This window comes from Fusarium solani (assembly GCF_023522795.1).
Source record: "Fusarium solani strain SB1 chromosome Unknown bctg00000000, whole genome shotgun sequence".
NCBI lineage: Eukaryota > Fungi > Ascomycota > Sordariomycetes > Hypocreales > Nectriaceae > Fusarium > Fusarium solani.
In genome coordinates this window covers 3,569,873-3,590,162 of record NW_027072157.1, presented here as the reverse complement: position 1 = coordinate 3,590,162, position 20,290 = coordinate 3,569,873, and the positions used below count along the sequence as shown (strand labels likewise).

At 54.7% G+C, this 20,290-nt stretch overlaps 4 protein-coding genes across 4 annotated transcripts; 1 reads left to right on the top strand and 3 right to left on the bottom strand.

Moving 5' to 3' along the window:
- Positions 1–749: 749 nt before the first annotated feature.
- MRS44_001142 (uncharacterized protein) lies at positions 750–5,435 on the bottom strand (the record flags this gene model as incomplete). Its single annotated transcript, XM_065623573.1, has 4 exons — positions 750–1,685; positions 1,754–3,665; positions 3,758–5,136; positions 5,397–5,435. 4 exons carry the CDS (start codon positions 5,433–5,435, stop codon positions 750–752), a joined length of 4,266 nt encoding a protein of 1,421 aa, XP_065480015.1.
- Positions 5,436–9,108: 3,673 nt separating this feature from the next.
- On the bottom strand, positions 9,109–11,448 carry MRS44_001141 (uncharacterized protein; the record flags this gene model as incomplete). Its single annotated transcript, XM_065623572.1, has 1 exon — positions 9,109–11,448. The coding sequence occupies one exon, from the start codon at positions 11,446–11,448 to the stop codon at positions 9,109–9,111; it is 2,340 nt and encodes a 779-aa protein (XP_065480014.1).
- Positions 11,449–12,151: 703 nt separating this feature from the next.
- Positions 12,152–12,805, top strand: MRS44_001140 (uncharacterized protein; the record flags this gene model as incomplete). The annotated part of the gene is made up of 2 exons (XM_046279328.2): positions 12,152–12,357; positions 12,418–12,805. The coding sequence occupies 2 exons, from the start codon at positions 12,152–12,154 to the stop codon at positions 12,803–12,805; spliced, it is 594 nt and encodes a 197-aa protein (XP_046139044.1).
- A 426-nt stretch (positions 12,806–13,231) lies between these two features.
- On the bottom strand, positions 13,232–16,088 carry MRS44_001139 (uncharacterized protein; the record flags this gene model as incomplete). Its single annotated transcript, XM_065623570.1, has 2 exons — positions 13,232–15,722; positions 15,841–16,088. The coding sequence occupies 2 exons, from the start codon at positions 16,086–16,088 to the stop codon at positions 13,232–13,234; spliced, it is 2,739 nt and encodes a 912-aa protein (XP_065480013.1).
- Between the last annotated feature and the right edge of the window lie 4,202 nt (positions 16,089–20,290).

Sequence of the window (20,290 nt, the reverse complement as noted above, 5' to 3'; positions counted from 1 at the left end):
AGCTCTACCGTGACGGATTACAAGGCATATCATTACTACTTCTCATGAGAATTCAACCAAACGTGAGCCGCTTATTTTTCCCTCCCATCTCTGCTCGCTCTCGAAGATGGGAGACATGAACAAACTCTCGCAGGAACGAAAAAACAGCACAGCAACAACATCAATATATATGCCACACCACCCCACTAATTTCTCTTTCCGGTATCCGTACCGTCCTGCCAAACAAAAGCATCCATGTGCGTGCTACAACCTTCCTTTACCCCTTCCGCCTCGCCCTCCATTTGTGCGTTTGTTTCCCATCCGCCCCGTTATCCCTAATGGCCCAGGTTTTTTGTTACGCCAACGCTAGTATGGACATTCTCAAAAATGACATTTCCCAAAAGAGACAAAGGAAAAGGGGAAGACTAATAAAAAAAAGACAAAGTGATGGAATCAATCGACAGATGTTGAACCGATAAAACGCCTGCTTGTTCGCTATACTTTCATGGCCCGGGTCCCTCCCGAGATTCTGTGCCGTCGTCTCCAAGCGAGACGACCGAGTTGGCGCGTGTGTGCGCGAGTGCAAGGTGCTTGTGCTTGTGCACCTTGTTCTATAACATGGATGGATTACATTGTAGTTGGCCTCCTCCGAATCATAAAGAAATATTAAGGTGTAGTCCCGTAAAGGGAGTCTTGTGAGGTCTTGTGGTAGAGTGTGTAGCGAGGGTCGTGTTTAAGTAAAAAGGGCCGTGGCCATGTAAGAAGGAGCATCAGGTCCGAGGTCTTCGTGGTGCTTCATCAACCAGCTCTGCCGAGCTGCCAAGGAGATCAACATCGCGGTGTAACGGGTCAACTCGGCTGACACCGTGCTGTGATACCACTCCAAAGCTGGCTGGTCGCTCATCGCGCCCTCCGTGGAGATCAATCTGAGAGAATTCGCCCGGGAACTCTATCGACGAGTTTGACGAGAGTCGCTTCTGAGAGTTGGTGCGCTCGAACGGTAGTCTTGACGATGCAGAGAGCGTTGCCCGGTGATGACTCGAAGTACGGCTTACTGCGTCGAGATCCCGCAACTGAGAATCAAAAGACAGTGTCGAGCCAGGCATGTCGATGTTGAGAGACGGTGCCCGGCTGTGGTCACTTCCTCCAAAGTGGCCAGATGCTCTCTTGGAACTCTTTCGAGGAATCTCCGGGGCGTCCTGTTCAGCAGCCTCTCGAAGTGCAATGTGCTGTGGTTTCTTAGACAGCACCTTGCTGGGCTCCCTTGGGAATCCGTTGCCGTCGCTGCTGATGCTGAAAGTCCGTCGAGGTCGTTCCAGGACGGGGCTCTCTGGCTCTGAATCTTGAGGATCGCCGTTGTCATCTAGCAGGTCACCCTCCTGATGTCTGCCAGGGGAGCGTCTTGGCTGGGGCTCGTCGTCGTCGTCCGAGTCAATAGGTCCGTTCCGCAGCACCCCCATGGCCACAGGGATGCCCTCGGGTGGTGATTCACCACCGTTCCGGGCCATCATCGCCGGCGGCATTCGTGAGCTTCTCACAACTTCGAAGCCCTTGCCCTTCTCCTTCGTCTTGCCGCCAAACAGGCCCCGGAACCATCCTGAGGCAGTGGCCACGGGTCCCGTTGGATCAGCGGGTCCGGTTCCGAGCTTCCGGCCCGGGCCATCCGAGTTCAGGGCCGGTCCGCGGACACCGTAGTAAAAGTCCACCTCACGGGTCGCGTAATCCGGACGGTTCGGCGGAAAGCTGAGCTGAGAATATCCGCAGCAGGAGGCACAGCTGGAGTTGCACCCCGAGAGATCTCTGCAGCCATATCTGCGGGATCGCCCAGAGTACCACCTGGGCCAGGTGGCTTGGTTTCTGCTGTTAGGGAATCGTTCGGCTTATCCGAGTGGATTGACTCGTTCATAGTCTGGCGACGACGAGGTGGTCGATAATAGGGGTCGGCTGCGTCCATTGATTGTGAAGGATGGTGGCGGACCACGCCGGGCGAAGGCAAAAAGGAAAATGTGCTGGTCTCTCCAGGCGTGTTTGGCATGTACGAGCTGCCACTGTCAACGTTTTGCGGCATAGCAGAGTAGACGTCGATGCTATCGAGTGCCGAGCTGCTCCGATGTCGAGGGATACCCATCATTCCACCCAGGCTTGCGCCAGATTCGCTTCGAAGTCTTCCGCTCGGCATCACGTATCCCGACTTGCCACCATCGTCGGCGTCCAACATGGCCGCTGTCGACAATTGGCTTGCTCTGGACGGACCAGTATTACGGTGTGTGACCCGTCGGGACAGTTGTCGCATACCAAAGATCTTGGAGAGTCCACCACGGGTCAGTCCTCGCACATCGTCTCCGCCAGCGCCGAGCATGCGAGCCACGACCTCGATAATGGTTTGCAGAGCGTTGAGGAAGAAGCCAAAGATCAGGGCCACACCGTGGATGGCCAGGATAACATAGCCAATCCATCCCTTCTCTCCCTCGGCCACACCCAGCGTGGGCACAAATGCCACCATGAGTAAGATGGAGAAAAGTCGGAGCGAGCAGAAGAAAGTGTGGTACGCGTTCATCGATGTCGCACGCTGGAACGGGCGGAAGGCGTGGATCGAGAGGACGTGGATGACTTCGCAAATGGCGAGAATAACCACCTGCGCAATACCGCTAGGCTGTACCGCACCCACAGCAATGCCCCGCAGGAAAGTCATGAAGACGGGAATGAGAGCAAACGCAGCGGCCTCGTCAGAGTATGTATTGTAGAGCGGGCCATAGAGGAGGACGGTCGGTAGGTCATCGTACAGAACAGACTTTGGCCGTGTCTTGATAACAAGCCAAAAGAGATAAGATGCAAATATGATGAGAAGAACGAGAGTGACGACAGCCAAAGCGATGGTGTAGACCGGAGAGCCGCTCGCAATGACAAGCTGGAAGCACGACAGGGCGACAATAGGGAACAGGAAGTAGTTGAAGACGATGCGGACGACGTTGCCGACGGAAAAGGGGACATTCTTTGACCGGAGATCTTCTTCGGGGGTGTTGTTGATCTTTCGATATAGCCACTGGACGAGAAACCCGGCCTGGATCAGAACCGTTACGCTTCCGATGCAGACAAAGAGCCAGACCATCATGCCAGCCCAGGCGTCTTTACCCTCCGACATGCCGACCAATTGCCCCAGCCTCTGCAGTCCGTAGGTCCCGTTAGTGACGTAGATGCCATCAACAACACTCTGCCATGGCGGTGCATCTGCAACGAAGCTCTGGTTGAACATGAGGGTCGACCACGCCATCTGACTGACAATGGGCTGGTAGAAGCCGGGGTAATCGAGGGTGAGGCCACCGGTCAGAGCAACGAACTGGATATACTGAAGACAATCGCCAAAACCCGGCGTGACCAGTCGAAGCAAGTCGGCATCGCGGCCATAATTAGAGGTCCAGTGAAAGACGTCAGATGAGCCCCATGGACTGAAGATTGCCGCAAAGCAGATTGCGAATCCAGTGAAGAGCAAAATCACTAGAGGCAAAAACTTGAGAAGCCAAGAAAGACCACCCAGGTCTGGAGTTAGCGTAACAGTGGCGCATCCAATGTGAGTGGCCTTCCGGTCACCATCAATAACGAGCAGTGTCGAGGCGAGAGACGCAAACGCATAGGAGGCACTCATATCGTGGGAAAGGTTCACCGAGGGGAGCTTGCCGCGGGCATCGCTATAGTTACAAGTGATCAGCCAATAGCCCATATCAAGTCCCCAGGTCAATCGTTGACCTGGATGAGCTGAATCAACGGACGGATAACCTACCTGTACTGGACCTCCCCGAAAACGGGAGGGAGCGGACAAGAGCCATTGACCAAGCCCTTGTCACAGAAATCCGCATTGTCGTAGAATGGCCGATACGAGAGGAATTCCACCTTGCGGATCAACGTGGTAGCTGTTTCAAAACCCTGTTCCGGAAGCTGAACAATCTTGCCGTTCGTCTTGTTAGGATCTTTCCAGTAGGGATCATCAGCTGGAGGGAGTTCTCCTGTGGTTCGTGCTCCCGTGACATTCCCCCAAACGGTGAGCTGGAGATTATGGCTATCGTTCTTGAGGTCGAAAAAAGCCTCCGCGTACAAAGGAACCCACTGCATCAAGGCTGGGTCGTGGAAGCGGTACGAGTCATCGAGGCAGTTGCTAACGGAAACCCTGACGGCGTGGGCGGAGGATATGTGAAGAGCAAAGAGGATTGCGATTATTAGGTTGGTGGTAAGCCGTGATATCGTGCCAAGTCGAGGGGGCCATGCCCTTTGTCGAGGATAGATCCGTGACATGATCGAGGGAGAAGAGGGCTGATATGAAGGAGTCGAAAAGCTAGGAGAGCCCATGGTAGCGAGTGTGGTGGGCGCAAAGCCAGAAAGTGGACGTTTCGATAATGGTGCTACATGTCGCTTCCGGGGCAGGTCCTGGCTAAGGCCGCGATCGTGGGCGCGAGGGCGGGAATCCTGCGAGCAGTCGGATAGGCGTTGAAGTGCCAGACCAGACGGCATAGCTCTTTCGAGGTTTGTCCCAGTTGCGGTGCTGAGATTAGTAGAGAGGATTGGGCTGCCAGAGGTGAGAAGAGGAAGCCCAGGCAAGGGGCGTGAAGCTGGAACACGAGCAGGCGGGATCGGGGGATCGGGGTGGCTCAGACGACGGTCATCTTGGTGTCGAGAAGGGAACCTGACCCGGCGGTGGTTTGAGACCGAGGAGAGCGCGCGGGGGAGATGGATATGATTGCAGCGAAGCGAACGACGTAATCTCTCGACGTGGGAACGGTGAGGTCTGGATGGCGTGGGAAGATGTTTCGTAGTAGAGTAGTAGGTGATGGAGTTGGGTGTCGAATGGACTGAACGGCCGACAATACGGGAAGCGAGCGAGTGAGAGAAGAGAGTGTGAGGGAGAAAAAAAAGCGTCCAACAAAAGATAGGTAGGAAGCGACCGAGTTGGACCAACCGCAGCAGAGTGCGTGTGCTGTGCTTCGCTGCGCTGTGCTGTGCGGGTGTGTGCGTTGCTTTGCGTGCGTTGTGTGTCAGTTCTGCGAGTGTGCCTTGATCCGCAGACCGTGATGGGGATTGAAAGGATCCATGGATTTTGGGGGGGCGAGAGACGACGAGGGATGGGGGGTGTGTGAGGTGGTTGACGATGGGTGGATGTACCCAGTACTTTTGGCCGTGTCAGAGGAATTCCCAGTGTCAGCACGGGGGAAATGGGGCTCCAGAACGGTGGGTGGGATGGAGCTGGATGCGGCCGGGGACTACCTAGGTTGCTTCACGAAACCCGCCCGCACTCCATGCTGAGCTGAGGTACGGGAGCTGCTAGGACACGCTATAATTAAGCCGCAGGCGGCCCTGTGAGACCTGTGGGCGTTTCCCCCCCCCCGGACTGGACGGCAGTGGATGGAACCCAGTAACAGTAAGCGTACCTTAGGTAGGGGGTTCCATCTCGTACTGCGAACGGCCATGATGGACGATCCCCCTGTGATGTGATCTGCGAATTATGTGAGCTCGAAGCCTCGGTCGTTCATTACGAGTTTCCAAGGTCCTGCGATTATAATTCCCGATGGCAGGACCTTTCATCCCCCGTTTGCATGAAATTCCAGGGACGAGAATTTTTGTGGAAGAAAAAAAGGGACTGGATCTTTGAGCTATCGGTACCTCCCCGTCCTACCTAGTTTGGGGCGTTGTGGCTGGGTTTGACGCTAAAGATTGGATGTCCTATCTTTATCTCAGGTCACCCTGATTCAAACAAATCCAACAGCTGCATTCCCTCCTTGATCCTGCTTCCTAAGAACAGAACAAAGGTTGCGTGTATCTTAATTTGAATAAATAAAGGGTCCCTCCCGTAATTGCCTACATGCACAAAATCCTCCCCGAGCATCCCGCATACGATGAAACTCTCAGCACTTTTTTTTTTTTTCGTCTGTCAGATGTAAGAGTTGCCCTGAGCCTCCCCGTCGAGCTTTTTAGCGCCAAAGGAAGTACCGGGTACATCGTTCTGCAGCTCTCGTAAAAGGATGGGATCCTGGAACGTTTCCCACAGCACACAAGTCCGAGCGCTAGACCGCGACGGGCCTGTACGTCATGGCGTGCGGCTTGGATTTGTGCTGGCGCGAGCGAAGCTCCGAAAACTGTCGTCCGTCTCTTGCTCAAACGGGAAACGGCCGGTCTGTAACTGAGGAAGAAAAGACGTGATGGCGACGTTTTCGTCGATGTACTTGAAGATGACTTTCAATCAATCCTCTATCAGTCGTTCTTCTTTGATCTGCTCGAACTTGTCAAACTCTTCTCAGCTCGAAATTTCTTTTTCTTCCAAATCATAACCCCAAACATGCAGGGAGCCGATAGTCTCCACGGATCCGTTCCCCATCGTCAGCATCAGCCACAGCCACAACAAACGCGTGGGCTTCTTTCTTAGCTGCTCCCAAGCCCTTTTCGCTTCCTGCTTCAGCTGTTCTGTTCCGTTCCGTTAGGTCTGGTCCTCATCCATCACGCAACAACGTTGTATTTCTTGGTGCATGGCATACGGAATGGCCCGTACGGTTTGCGAAAAGGGTCACCGTAACGTGCTTTTGCTGACTGTCTCTCGCCTCTTACAACCATCACCTCACCTCACTCTGGCAGTCTCGACATTTATCAGCGTCAAACCACGTGTTTGCGCTGACAGATCTACTACGTAGTAGTCACGATGCAGTGCTAAAACTGGAACAGCAGAACATGAACCTCCCCGTCATGCCGCGGTCGAGTAATTCGCCAAGTCCCTCTCTCCGCCTCTGTCGCCTCATGCCGCCATCCCGTCAACCGACGGAGCATCCATCATTCATCCCCTCTGTCGGGGCGCCGGCCACTCACCAGCAGCTCCAGCTCGTGGTCCATAAAATTCCACGAGCAGCAGCGCAGCAGCAAGCGCAGATACGAGGCGGGCAAGCTGGGCTGGGTGCCCGTAGGTGGTGCCCTACTGTGCTGGTCTCTCGGGTCCAAGTCCTTGGCGGGTCCCCTCCATCCATGGATTCGCCCGTGCCCCCATTCGCTCGCTCGCTCGCTGAATCATCGACGAGGGTGGCCTGGTAAGCTTGGGTCGAAAATAAGAGGGAAAGGAATAAAAACAGCACCAGACGCTCTATTTTGAGAAACAGCTCCAGTCGGCCGCCGTTCCGGCCATCTCTTTCTTCTTCTCTCCGTCTGTCTATGACTCTTGTTTGTTTACTATCGTACATACAGTACGAGGTTTCTCTTCAGCTGCCATTGCCGGTTGCCCCCCTTTTTTTCTGTTCGGTAAAAAAGTAACGAGACGGCAGTCCCGTCGGATATCCATCTCGACCTGTCCGATGGAGTCGAACCATGCCATACCGTTGGTTCGATCAAGGATCCATTCATCCATCCATTCGGCCAAGACTAATGCTGCATGTCGTATCTTATCAACTCGCCGCCCTCCTTGCTTGCTTGCTTGCCTGCTTGCTCAGTCAAGCCATTCGTATATGCCCCGTGCTTCGTCTGATTCACTCATGGCTTTAAAACATGGGGAAATAAATCCGCACAACAAGAACTTCCATCATATTCTCTTCTCCCTTCACGTCACGTCATCATCATAGAGTCTTGAGAGATCCATCCCACGACACCCTCTGCCCTGGGACTGTCTCACTCTCACACACACATTGCTGAAGCTTTCACTCACTTGCCCACCACTTTGGCACACTGAAGATGGCCCATCCATCCATCCTTTGCCCTTCTTTGTTCAAGAGCGATTATTAGGGTCCCGCCGGCCGCGTGGCCGGCGTACAGAGACCCAAACTTTGTCTCTCCCATATGCTACACGTGCTCGTCCACCAAGACATATCCCAGCTCAGGTCGCACCTTGACAGCTTCAGAGGGGACATGTAATTTCTCTCAAACTTTGACATCTAATCCCATACTGTCTTCTCTACACTCGCTTCAGCAATCCCATCTCCAGCTGCCTCCACTCTTATCTCCTTGGCGTGAGTTGTCTTCTCAAGCCCAGCCTCCAGTTACATTACATACACTATCCCTGCCCTTGTCTTGTTATTCCCCGTCGCCATCCATCACATCACCCCACCACCACCTCCAATCGAAACCTGCCCGATTCTTGCACCCAGCCAAGTCCCAGCTACCTTACAGACCAACCCTCTCTCGGCTCCCGGCAGTCACACTAGCTAGATCGGGCTTGTCTTAGATTCAATCATTCCCGCCGTCAACTTAGTTCCATTCACTAGCGACCTTGTTAGTCCTCTAAAGTCTGTTCAGTCCAGTGCTACCCTACTTAGTTGCCTTGTCCTCCAGCCAATCTCCCATCCTCTCTGCGTTGCCATGGATGCTTCATCAATTCATTAATTACAACCGTCTTTAAGATATGTAGCCGCCGTCATTAACTCCCTTTGGGTCCATTCGGGAGAGATACCGTTACGCCTTTACCCGAGACAACAGCCTATGCTCTTGATTTTCCCTTCGCTCCAGTTCGCAGTGTGTATTCCACCTCAACCGAGGGCCTCTCTCTCACCCACGACCCCACCACCTCTCGTACAAGCTTGTCCACTTCCTCCACCTCGTCCATGCTCTTGAACTGCATGCCTGACTCTCTACCTCGTTTCTCTCCATGTCCCGAGGCCATATGCTTCGAGATCATCCGGTTCACGTCGCTCATTCCGACGTTGAGTTTCAATACAAGACCCGTTGTGACGTAGTCCTGAGGTATTGTCTCAAAAGGAAGTCTCTTTGAGCCGAGGCGTTTCAGCCTTCCCCCTGCGTGCAAGAGCGCTGTCGTTTCATGAGAAAACGTCGGGGATCTTGCTCCTCCTCGCCTTGTGATGATGCAGTACGTGAAAGAACTCGTCGAAGTTTTGCCGCCCTTGTCGAGCCCTCGGCCTCATTGCTTTCTGGTGCTAGGCCCAGATCCCCACGTCTCCCACTCAGGGGTTGTCTACCCAGCCTTGTCTCGGGCGGTGGAGGTGTCCTCATCAGTAATGTCTGTAGAGTGTGTGCCCACAGGGCATTTCCCTGAGGCTGGTGCTCGTCCGATTCTCTTGCAATCTCTGGAAAGACACTTAAACTTTGAGTCCCCTGGCCCGCGCTCTCGCCTTGCGCATTGATCTGAGAGGAAACAAATCCATGGCCGAAAGGTTGCTAGCCTTCCTGATCCTCTGCATGAGCATGGCTGCCGTGCAACACGTCCTTAGGGTGTGCATCTGCGTCATCGTGACCAAGGGTCAAGGTGTTTCTTCGACCCGTCAACTGGCTCCCGTGCCGTCCATGTTGCACTTGACGCCTGCTCAGCGAGCCAATCTGGCCGTTGTCTAAGACTGACCGACGCCTTCCGTGATCCGCGAACCTGTCAGTCGACAGTCTGGCAGCGTTCCGAGGCGACCTTTGGCCTCTGGCCAAGCCTTGATTGATTGGGCTCCCAGATGGACCACCACGGTACGGGTGATTGGCACGCGCAGGATCTGACGAAGGGGGTGTCCGAAGGGCAGAAGGCTCTTCTGAACGCAACGTCGGATTTGGTGCTGGTAGTGGTCTCGTGAGTGGTCTGAATGGGATGTTTACCAGAGGTGAAGGAACTGCATGACGTGGAGATGTGGCCTGGCCTGCCATGTTGCGTAGCGGCGTAGCGTTTTGCTCGGCGACAGGGAGCTCGATCACAGGCTCATCATCTTCTTCCCCCTCTTCGTCTTCCTCCTCCTCCTCTCGGGGTGTATTCAGATCTGATTCTGTCAACTCCATGAGTGGGGGGCGGCGAATCTCAAGGCGACCCGTGGCTGTGTTGGGATTCGACACATGTTCCTCTTGCATTTTTTCCAGCGTAGCTGTTTCATCTGTTGCAATCTCTATTGGTTCATGACGTTTGGGTCGGAAATATCGACCAATGTCTTCAGAAAAGCGGATGGGGGGTGACTCCTGGCGACGAGAGGAAGCTGCATGTCTTCGTGCAAGTTGTACCGGGATCAACCCTTCTGTACCACCTAGGTCGCTTGAGTTGCTGTCGTTCCGGGAGAGGTTGACCACAGCCTTGGTTCTCATCGTTGCTGAAACTGTTCGTGGTTCTTCGGTATCAGCAGCCTCGTTCCGATAGGCAGGGCGGGCAGTACTGAGTGACCGAGAACCGCGAGCCGCAACAGGTGAAGCAGCATTACCACCTTGAGAGTTGTTGGAACTAAAGCCAAGAACCCTTTCGAGCTTATCGTTAAGAGCCTTAACAGGGTCTAGGCCGTTCATCGTGCTGCTTCCTTGGGTGTTGCCTTGGCAGTTGACACCAGTTGGCTTCTCTCCTGACCCCCGTGGGGTCACTGACGTCTGGGGTAGCGAGGCTTCTCTCTGCATCTGCCTTGTGATGCGCACATTGCGTTGCTCCTCTCGCCCAGAAGCCATTCCTGTGGTCACAGAATCCTTCCCTCCGTAAACTTTGTCACAAAGGGCCTGGAAGCAATTGAGGATCGCTGGCTCGTCCTTGAAAAGCACCTCGTCCTTGAGTGGTGATACATTGGGGTCGTAGGAACCTGGTTGGCACCTGATGCTCAGTTGCATGAAAGGGTTTGGGAGAGACCGTAAATCCTTAGTTGAGGCCAAAGTCCGCGAGATGCTCGCCTTGAAAATGGCAACAATCTTCTTCCCTGTCCCAGTTGAGGAGGAAATGGGCCGTGAATCCACCGAGATGAAAGCCCCCTTGCCCTTGACTATCTTAGCCTCGCTCCCGCGGCTTGGGAGAAACGCAGTGAGAACAATCTCTTGTGACAGGTGGATCGCTGGTCCATCGGTACCTGTGCCTGATGAGATCTCATCGAGTTGAGTGACGAGTGCATGGCCAAAGACTTGTGTAATAGCCTCTCGCGTGTTCATCAAGGAACAGGGCGAATACAACCACGGTTGGCAAGGATCGCCAGGAACTTTGAAAGATAGTTTCAGATGTGGCAGCGCTAATGCGTAGCCTTCCAGGAGTTTCTTGATGTTGGTTAGTGTTTTGCGACTCCCTTTCAAGGCAGTCTGCTTCCGCACGGGGATGTTTTCGAATAGCTTCCAGGCTTGGACTGTTGTTCCCACCGGGCTGGATATGGGCTGCTGCTTTTCAACTCCACCCTGTCCGAACTTTAGGAACAGAAGTGATCCAACGGGATCTTGAGCAGTTCGAGTTGAAACTTTGATAGTTGCCAGAGAGTTGGCACTAGCAAGCGCCTCGCCACGGAACCCTAGGGTAGTGCCACCCTTGAATTCTAGCTCGTCGAAGCTTCGGAGTTTGCTTGTGTGAGCTCGGCGGCCCAGGTACTCGTAGTCCTCGAGTCGTATTCCCCGGCCATTGTCCCGGACCTGAATCTTGTCGACGGTGTTGGATGTGGTGGTGATTTCGATAGATGTGGCACCTGCGTCAATGCTGTTGTCCACGAGCTCCTTGACCAGGGAAAGAGAGTCTGCGATCGCAGACGAGGAGCCTAAAAGGCTAGCTGTAGATGGGGGCAGTGCTGATATTGACATGATGATGTGAAGATGGCTTGGAGATTGTGAACAACGATATGAGATCTCTCGAGTGGCTATGGTAAATTGAAACACAGCATCTGGTTGCCCGAGAGACTACATGGATCATGTGGATAACATGCTGGTGGAGTGCTTAATATGGATGAAAGCAATATGAGCAGGGGATGTGTTGCAGCTGAAGGAGGGAAAAACATGAGGTTGCAAGGCGTGATTCATCTTTTCTGCCTGGATCACGAGGTTTGAAGCTTCTCGTAGAGGGAAAGAACGTGGTGGATTTGCATTCGCGTAGGTTAGGTAGTTCCTTCCCAAGCGAAGTAGACGAAGGCCACCTGGGCCGGGGCCGACCATCGCCAAGCCAGGGCAGGCGCGATCCGCTTATCACCACCTGGCACCCACCAGGCACGGTAGGTACGTACCTTCCACCAGACGACCTCCGTCCTCAGTCCCTGCATTCCAAACCCTCCCCTGAGAGCTGCAGAGGTGCCCGCGCTGTGACGTGATGTCCGCCAACCCCGCTATGAGCTGCCGCGTGGCCCCGCACCCACCAGCGGCCACATCCATTCATTACCCAAGCTTGACAAACCATCCTTCCTTTCAACTACATCCACCAAGAGGCAGTTCACGATAGAGTCATCGCCATTGCCCACGAGAAACAACACACCTGCATATCGTACATAGCCGAAAACATCTCCAGCCAGCCACAATGTCTTCGCTCAAGGGTCCCTCCCCTCAACACCACGATGGCTCTAACCTGCGCATCGCCATCGTCCACGCCCGCTGGAACTCTACCATCATCGAGCCCCTCGTCACCGGCGCAAAGGAGAAGCTCCTCGCCAGCGGCGTCAAGGAGTCCAACATTGTTGTCCAGTCGTGCCCCGGCTCTTGGGAGCTCCCCATTGCCGTCCAGCGGTATAGCCCTCTTCTCTTTCGTGTGCTGTCATCACAATGCTGACATATCCGGTTCCTTAGCCTCTTCTCTGCATCCCAGATCCAGGGCACCGCTACTGGCGGTCCCTCCGCGACCGACCTTCTCGCCTCGTCGACTCCAGATCTCTCTACTCTCCCTGCGTCTTCCGGCCCCTTTGATGCCATCATCGCCGTTGGCGTTCTCATCAAGGGCGAGACTATGCACTTTGAGTACATCGCCGAGTCTACCTGCCAGGGCCTGATGCGTGTCCAGCTTGACACTGGCGTCCCCGTCATTCTCGGTGTCCTGACCGTCCTCACCGAGGACCAGGCCAAGGCTCGCGCTGGCGTTGAAGGCAAGGGTCACAATCACGGCGAGGACTGGGGCCTGGCTGCTGTTGAGATGGGTGTCAAGAGACGGGAATGGGCCAACGGAACCATCGACGGTTAAGCCCAGCAACATCAGAACAAAGCTCGAGCAAAGGAGCAAATAGCGATGACTGCGGGACTCTTGAATATCGGCGTTGAGTAACAATTGAAAAAAAGAGACAATAGACACCAGGCGGCTGAATACATCACCAAACGGCCTTGAACGATCAGATTTGAGACAATTCCAATAGTGACCTCCCAATTAGTCAATTACCGGCATAAAGGTTTATCTATCATGCACGCGACCTGATCCCACAGGCCGGTGCCCATCATTTCTTTCCATACGACGCCCAAACGAAAATCAGAGTTCTAGAATATACAAAGTTTGTATGGGGTTCCCAGCTGACGCTCGAGTTGGGCTAGTCCCAGGAATCTCCAGATGCAAAAGTAGGGCGTATAAATCCAATCTTTCCTCCTTCTCTTTTATAAACCTCGTGAGATGACCCCCTCAGATCATCGTGCCTAGCTCACTCCCGAATCCCTTCTTGCTCTTCCAGAGCGTTCGCTTCTTGTCTCGCTTGGCCTTCATGGCTTCCCAACCCTCCTCATCGTCGTCATCTGACCCGTCATTGGCAGTGTTGACTACGTTGATGGTAGACTTGGACTTGGTCTCATCCCACCGGCCGAGTGCCCCGGACATGGTGTTGGTCCGGCGATGGGGATCAGCCATCATGGGATCGACAGCCTGAGACACGGGTCGGTAGCGCCCAGGAAGACCGATGTTGCTTCGCTCAGACGGCGCAATCGACGGAGTATAGCCCATCGGCAGTCCTCCGGCAATCGAGCCAGCATATCCAGCAGGAGGTGGCATCTGCATAAAAGAAGCCGAGCTGGGCTGGACCATGCTCATGGTGCGCATGCCTGCGTCCATACGGCGAGGAGGCTCCAGAGCCGGTTCGAACATCATTGAGTGCCGTGATGAAAGATCGTTCATAGACTGCGTGGCGGGCAGTCCGCCATATGGTGGCTGCAACTGAGCCATGCCGTTCTGCTGCTGCTGCTGGTTGTTGGTTGCCATCATCTGCATGAACTGCATCTGCATCTGCATGAATTGCGACATCTGCTGGGTCATCTGGAGTTGAGCCTGATCTCCCACAGTGAGCTGTGGTGGAGGCATGGGCTGAAGCATGGGCTGCGACATTCCCATAGTGGGCATGTTGTACATGCCGCCCATCCCACCGCCGATTCCACCGCCGTTGCCTACGTTGTTTATCAAACCGTTGGGGTTCTCAAAAGATCCTTGTGGCGCATTCAGACCAGGAATAAGTTTGGCGCCATTTGCTGCTGCACCACCACGGCGCATGGCCCTCGTTCGCTCCTCGTTGGCAATCACGCCAACGAGACCACCAGGAGGGAGGGGACCCTGTTGTTGTTGTTGTTGAGGCTCCGCCGAGGCAGGGATACCGCCGCTGAAGGTCAACGATTCCCGCACAGCAGGCTTCGCAATGCTGGCACCAACAAACGGATCCTGAGGGAGGTTTCGTGCAAAAGCAGGAAGCATCGAGTGTCGCTGAGTCGAGTTTTCGCCCATAGCTGAACCAGGTCTCGGGGGCTGTAGCGAGGCAGATGCACGCAGGTTTGGATTGGAACCCATGGTGCTTAGCCGGGTTGGAGGTCGGTTCTTATTAGGGAAACCGTGAGCCTGCAGAATGGCCAAGGGGACCTCGTCATCGTCATCTTCGTCAGAAATGCCAGTGGGAGGCCCTGGAGATGGGGTCTTCTTCATCAGGTGCAGCTGGGGTGCGCTCATCGAAGCGGCCAGTCCAGGGCGGTCAGGCGGGTGCATCTCGGGCTGCTCGCCGGTCACCTTCATCATCTGTTGTCGGTAAACAGCCATGTGAGCCTCCTGCTTTCTCCTCTGCTTCGCCTGCTGCTTCGACTTTTCGATTTCATCTTCGTCGTCGTCGTAGTTGATCTCATCTTCGTCATCATCGTCATTGGCAGTCGCTTGGTGAGCGGTCTCGTTCGAGTCCTTCTCCTTGTCTTGCCGGTACTTCTCAAACTGAGCAGGAGTCATGACCTTGTTTCGTGGGGGACTGGGGGCTCGCGAGGTGTATCGATTGGCGATGCGTGACGAGTGTGCCAGGGTTCCTTCGAACATGTTGTCATCGCCCTTCTTGAAGCTGGAAGTGAGAGGCTTCCTGGTGAATGATGAAAAGGAGTCTTCATCTCGTCGGTAACGGCCAGAGGGCGGGTTGGAATCCGAAAGCATACGTCCTACAGCGATGGAATCCTGCAGGAGTCTGGCATCCTCATCTTCGATAATATCGGACGGGCGGTTCGAGGTCTTGAATGAGCTCTGGTGGCGTGGCACAGGTGGCGGCACGTCGATTTCCGGAGATGCCGGGGTGGAACCGAGAAGATTGTCATCCGAAGTGCGGCTGTTCCATGATTCGGGAGCGGGTTCGACATTGGCCGTCTTGTTGATGCTCAGGGGCGCGGGCTGGGCTGGGCGATTGCCTGTCAAGGATCGAGGCGCAGCAGATCCATCGGTCTTCAAGGTAGCTACGCTGGCCCTCTTGTCAAAAGTGCTGAACATGGAGCCGAAATCTCCACCGAGATCCATCCCTCCGTTTTCCAACTTGGGCGGTGTGGCAGTGCTGGTCGTAGATTCGGTCATGCCCCTGGATCTTCCACTGAAGTCGTCGTGCTGGATCGAAGGAACGGGCGGTACGTCGGGGATCTCGTTCTTTGGGGCGGAGGCGTTGTGTTTTTTCTGGACGCCAAAAGAAAAAGTTCGACCCGCTCGGTTCAGAAAGCCGGACCCGCTCGACTTGGGGGCGTTTCGAGAGCCAAAGTCGTGCAGCGCCTTCTTGTGATAATGCTTGGGATCGTCCTGCCCCTCGAGGTTCGTCGAAGAGGGAGCAGTCGAGGCATTGCTGTGCCTTGATGAGGTATCAGTCGATGTGGCCTTGGTCGTATTGGACGCCCCACTTCCCCTGAGAAGGAGTCAGCGCCACGGTGCATGACTATTTTTGTCTCTGATGACAGAGCGAATGAAAAGTCGTGAAACAGCCCTGCGAACGAGTCGTACACGAGAAAAAGAAATGGACTCACCGGTTGCCACTCTTGAGATCAGCAAACATGTTATCCTCGCTGTCAAGATCCAGCTGGCTGGGCCGGGAAGCGTGAGAACCAGAAGCCCTCGCCATCCTCGCACCTCCGTCAAACGACTTGCCGAGAGAGGGGTCGTTTCGCTCTATGACTCGGAAAGATGATTGCTCCGGTGTCACTGAGCCATGCTGTAAATCTTCCGGGGTTGCGGTTGACTTCCGCCTGTTGAACGCGACACCGAATCTAGGCATGTAGAAGGTGGATCGAGAAATCGGTCTCAATTACTTGCAACCCATAAAACAGACTCTGGGGAGACCCAAGTAGATCAGTCAAACAGAGCTGGATATTTGCAATCGTATACGTTGGGTGTTTGATGCCCGAGAAGAGTAAATATCGAAGATTTGAAAATCAAGAAGAAAATGATTCAAAAACGAGATCCTAGAAAGGTCCGATGCGAGGGTATTCGAGGCGGATCGTGTCAAGGAACAAATATGCGAAGTGAGATGGGTAACTGCATGATGGTAGGATCGCAGGTCAGCAGAGGCTAGAGAAACCAAAGGATGTAACGATGCAGTCGTAGCCGTCACTCTAGAGTGAAGTAAAAGGAGAAGGCAAGAAACAGAGCTGAAAATCAAAGGGGAATCCTGACGAGCGAGCGGGCGTCCGTCCGTGTGGTGTTGGGGGCAACCAGGCTTTATCGGATCAAGCCAAGCAACGGCGAGAGCGGCTTGGAGCTAAAGCCGTGGACGTGAAACTGGGTGGTTGGCGGAGAGCGGGCGGCATGTGTCATGGAAGGCAAAGAAAGTTGAGACTCACATTAATCTCCAGAAACGAAAGACGGATGGTTGGTATTAGGAGGAGGAGCAAAAAGTGGCTGGCTAGCCGGAAGAGGACGGACGGCCAAGTGCGAGAGCGAAAGTGAAAGCAGAGGCGGCAAACGAGTCGAGTCGTCCAAGGGGCGAAGGCAGCGGCTAAATGTCGACAACGTGAAGAAATGCAACAGTCGGAAGGCAGCGGCTGTGATTAGGGGAAAAAAAGCGAGTGGTGGTGGTGAGGTTTGAATGAGAGAAAGATGGCGAACAAAAGCGAGTGGCCCGACAGGTGATGGATGGGCGAACGAGGAGCACGACAACGGGGACCGGGCGTTGCACAGTGCGCGGGCACAGTGTGGCGTCAGCGGTACGGGTCTTGGGTCCTTCCCCCCGTGGCTTTAGGTGGCTACGGCCTGGTGTCTCTGCAGAAAATCGTTCGGAGACAGCGAATGTGGGCAGCAGGAGGAATGCGCTTGCGGGTCGATACGACGATTGTGTATTGCCGGGTTTGTATCGACGGTCACCACTGTTCGGCGGAATAATAACGAGCGATCGATCGAGAGAGGGCGAACAGACGGACGGATGGACAGACTCGAGCAAGACGCTGCTGCTGGCGACCAGAGGGTTAAGGGGTGGCGGCCGACTGGACTTGAGAGGGACGAAAGCAAGAGGATCAAAAGTGGCTATCGGCTGGGGGAGCGAAGTGTTATTATTTCCCTAGACGCCGCCAACGCAGCGTCGTCCCCTTGGGGGGCTACATGAGGTCTAGTCAGATCTCGTAAGCCCCCCAGCTCCAGAGCGAGCGAGGTGCCAACGGACGGAGACCCAGCAGGAGAGGCTTGACCAAAGGGGTCCCTCTGGCTCTTGGCTTTGAGGAGTGCAGAAGCGGTGCGGCGCTGGAGGCCCATTCATCGTCACGTCCAGTCCAGTCCGTATCCTGTCCCGACTACCACCTCGCTAGCGGCGTTGCTCCATGGATGGGAGCAAGCAAACCCCCCATGTCGCTGGGACCATGGTCACGGTCACGGCCGCTGAACCACGGCCCACGGCCATGACCATGACCCTGCTGCCAATGGCATGGCCACGGCAATGAGAGTCTGATGTGCTGCGGGCTAGAGAGGGTGATGCTCAGCCGGCCCAGATGCCAGCCCAAGCCCCAGGGCCAGGTTCAGCTAGAGCCTTGAGTGGCTCCCTGGCCAACCACCCCCAGAAGGCAACATGGGATGATTGCTATTTTAACTGGCGGCCAGCGTGTGAGGGTTGGAAGAGGGACGCTAGTCTCAAAGACGTCCCCGAGACAGTCTTTTTTTCAATGGACTTCCAGTGTGGAAGACTGAGCCCGGAACAATGAGTGAGGCGTGGGCCAGGCCAGGCCAAGAAGGGGCAAGACATGATGGGGTCTTCCATCACCAGCTACATACAGTACAACCGGAGAGACGCAAAAAAGAGGCGCGAGAGACGAAAGAAAGACAACCATCCTAATGCACCCATGGGAACCGAGACGCCAGGGCCGCCAGGGGATCCAGGCATGTGCCTGTGCCTGCACCTTTGCAGCAGCAGGCAGCGCCCACATGCTCCAGTAAATTGGGTGGCATCGGAGTGAAGCAATACTTTGCCGATAGCGTCCTCTGGGCGTGCGTGCCTTGCCTGGTACGGATGCGTCCCGTGCCGTGCTCTGCCATCTTTTCCTTGGTCCTCCCGGTTCTGGGGAGGGACGGCAGATGGGCTGCGAGTTTGATCACAGCACGAGTGAGTACAACAAAGTGCAAAAGAACAAGGGACAGCGTCAAGTAAGTCAGTGAGTGAGAATGAATGAATGAGTGAACCAGGTTTGCCCGGAGCCGGTGGATGTGGATACTTGAATGTCTCACAGAAAGAGCAACGGCATCCGTCCATCGCTGTCGTTGCGTTGCTGCATTATGCTGCTAGCGTCGAGATCCATCTTCGGCTCTTTTGCTCTTAACGACTGGCTCCTGTTGCGTCGCGAATGAGATTTGTCCGCTTTTCGAGTTCTCACCAGCTGAACGATAAGGACAACGAGATTTGGGCTGACGAACTATCATTGCCGGGCGCCTAAAGCTCTCTAGGGCTGATTCGGCAACATGTTAATGCAGCAACGGAACGAGCGTGGCCAGGGCAGCCCAGGGCCCGGGGGACAGGTGGAGATTTTTCCTTTTTCATGATTCAATATTTGGCTCGACGAGTTGAGTTGCCTGCTTGCTGGCTTGGGTTTCACTCATTTAATGTCCACCAGCCCCGGAAGAGTTCCTGGGGCTTCAGTCAGTGCCGAGGTTCTACGGAGCGACTCCAGTTGAGTGCCTGAGTATCCGTAAAATGCACATGCACAGTATACATCCACTTGGTTCAGACAAAAGAGTTGCGGTTTCTATTTCAGTGCCCATTATCTAAGCTAACTAGTACAGTATAACGTCAGGGTCAGGAAAAAAGAATGGGGACGGTTGTGGAGTTGATGGGCAAGGTCGTTGAGAGTTGCAGAAGACGATCGTCCCTCATACTGTGCAGGTTGTGGAAAAGAGAGAGACCCTCCAATATTATTCCAAGTCAAAGAACCAACACGTTGGGAAAGAAGGTGATTATTCTGGCACACCGGAAGTGCCAAGTCCACCAGGTGCAACCCGGCGGCTTCGGATATTGGATCTGTCTGAAAGAACTCAAAGACGTGGGCGTGGCTCCCGCTGTGGCCTCTTTTTCTTTTTTTTTCCCTTTGGGCTGGCCGGGGTGGTTCAGGCCAGGCCCAGCCAGGGGACCATTGACAATATCCATGGAGCTTGTGGAGCTCATGGTGGATGGAAAAACAACACAGCAACAACAACACGACGGGCAGCCCTGAACCAAAAAGAGACACGAACCAGAGAGTTCCCACTCGACAGGAGCCATGGCCCCATGCGGGAACCGACCCCGGCCTGTCGATGGATCTTGGACTTTCCTTCCATCTTCCGGAATCATGGAATCATGGATCGAGTCGCTCTCTTTCAAACATGCCCTGGTCTACGACTTTGCTGCCGCTGACGTTTGCAACGGGGTGCGATCTACAGGAGGGAGTTGTCGATCACCAACCAGCACGAGAAGGGAAATCTCGGGCTTCACGGCGTGTGTCCTCTCTGTCCTGCACGAAAAACTTGGTTTAGAGCCCCAGCCCAACCCGGACGAGACCAACGTGAAGGGGAAGGGAAATTTTAATACGATGCGACGACGGCGACCATGTGCGCCCGTTCACATCCATTACTGTACTCTGCTTGCACTGTGAAGGTGCCTGGCCGGGCTTCCCACTCACACACACTGGACACATGGACTCACCCCCCCATGCCATGCCCTCCATGCAGCCGAATCGATGCTAGCGAGTCCAATATTCTCAGAAACTCAGGCCTGATCGGGTCAAGTCAGGTACGCGTCTCGTCAGTCGACAATCATCACTCACTCAAAAGAGAGCGAGGGCCCTCCTTTTTTCTTTTCTTCCCTGCTGCGCTTCTGCAGCAGCTCGCTCTTCTCCCCCTCCCTGTCCTCCAGGTGGACCGGCTCGGCGTATTTAGATCAAGACTTGGCCAATGTTTGCCTCCATCCAGGGGGCCCAACCGTCTTTTGTCTGTTCTCCATCGGTGATGTGCAGAGGGAGATGTGAG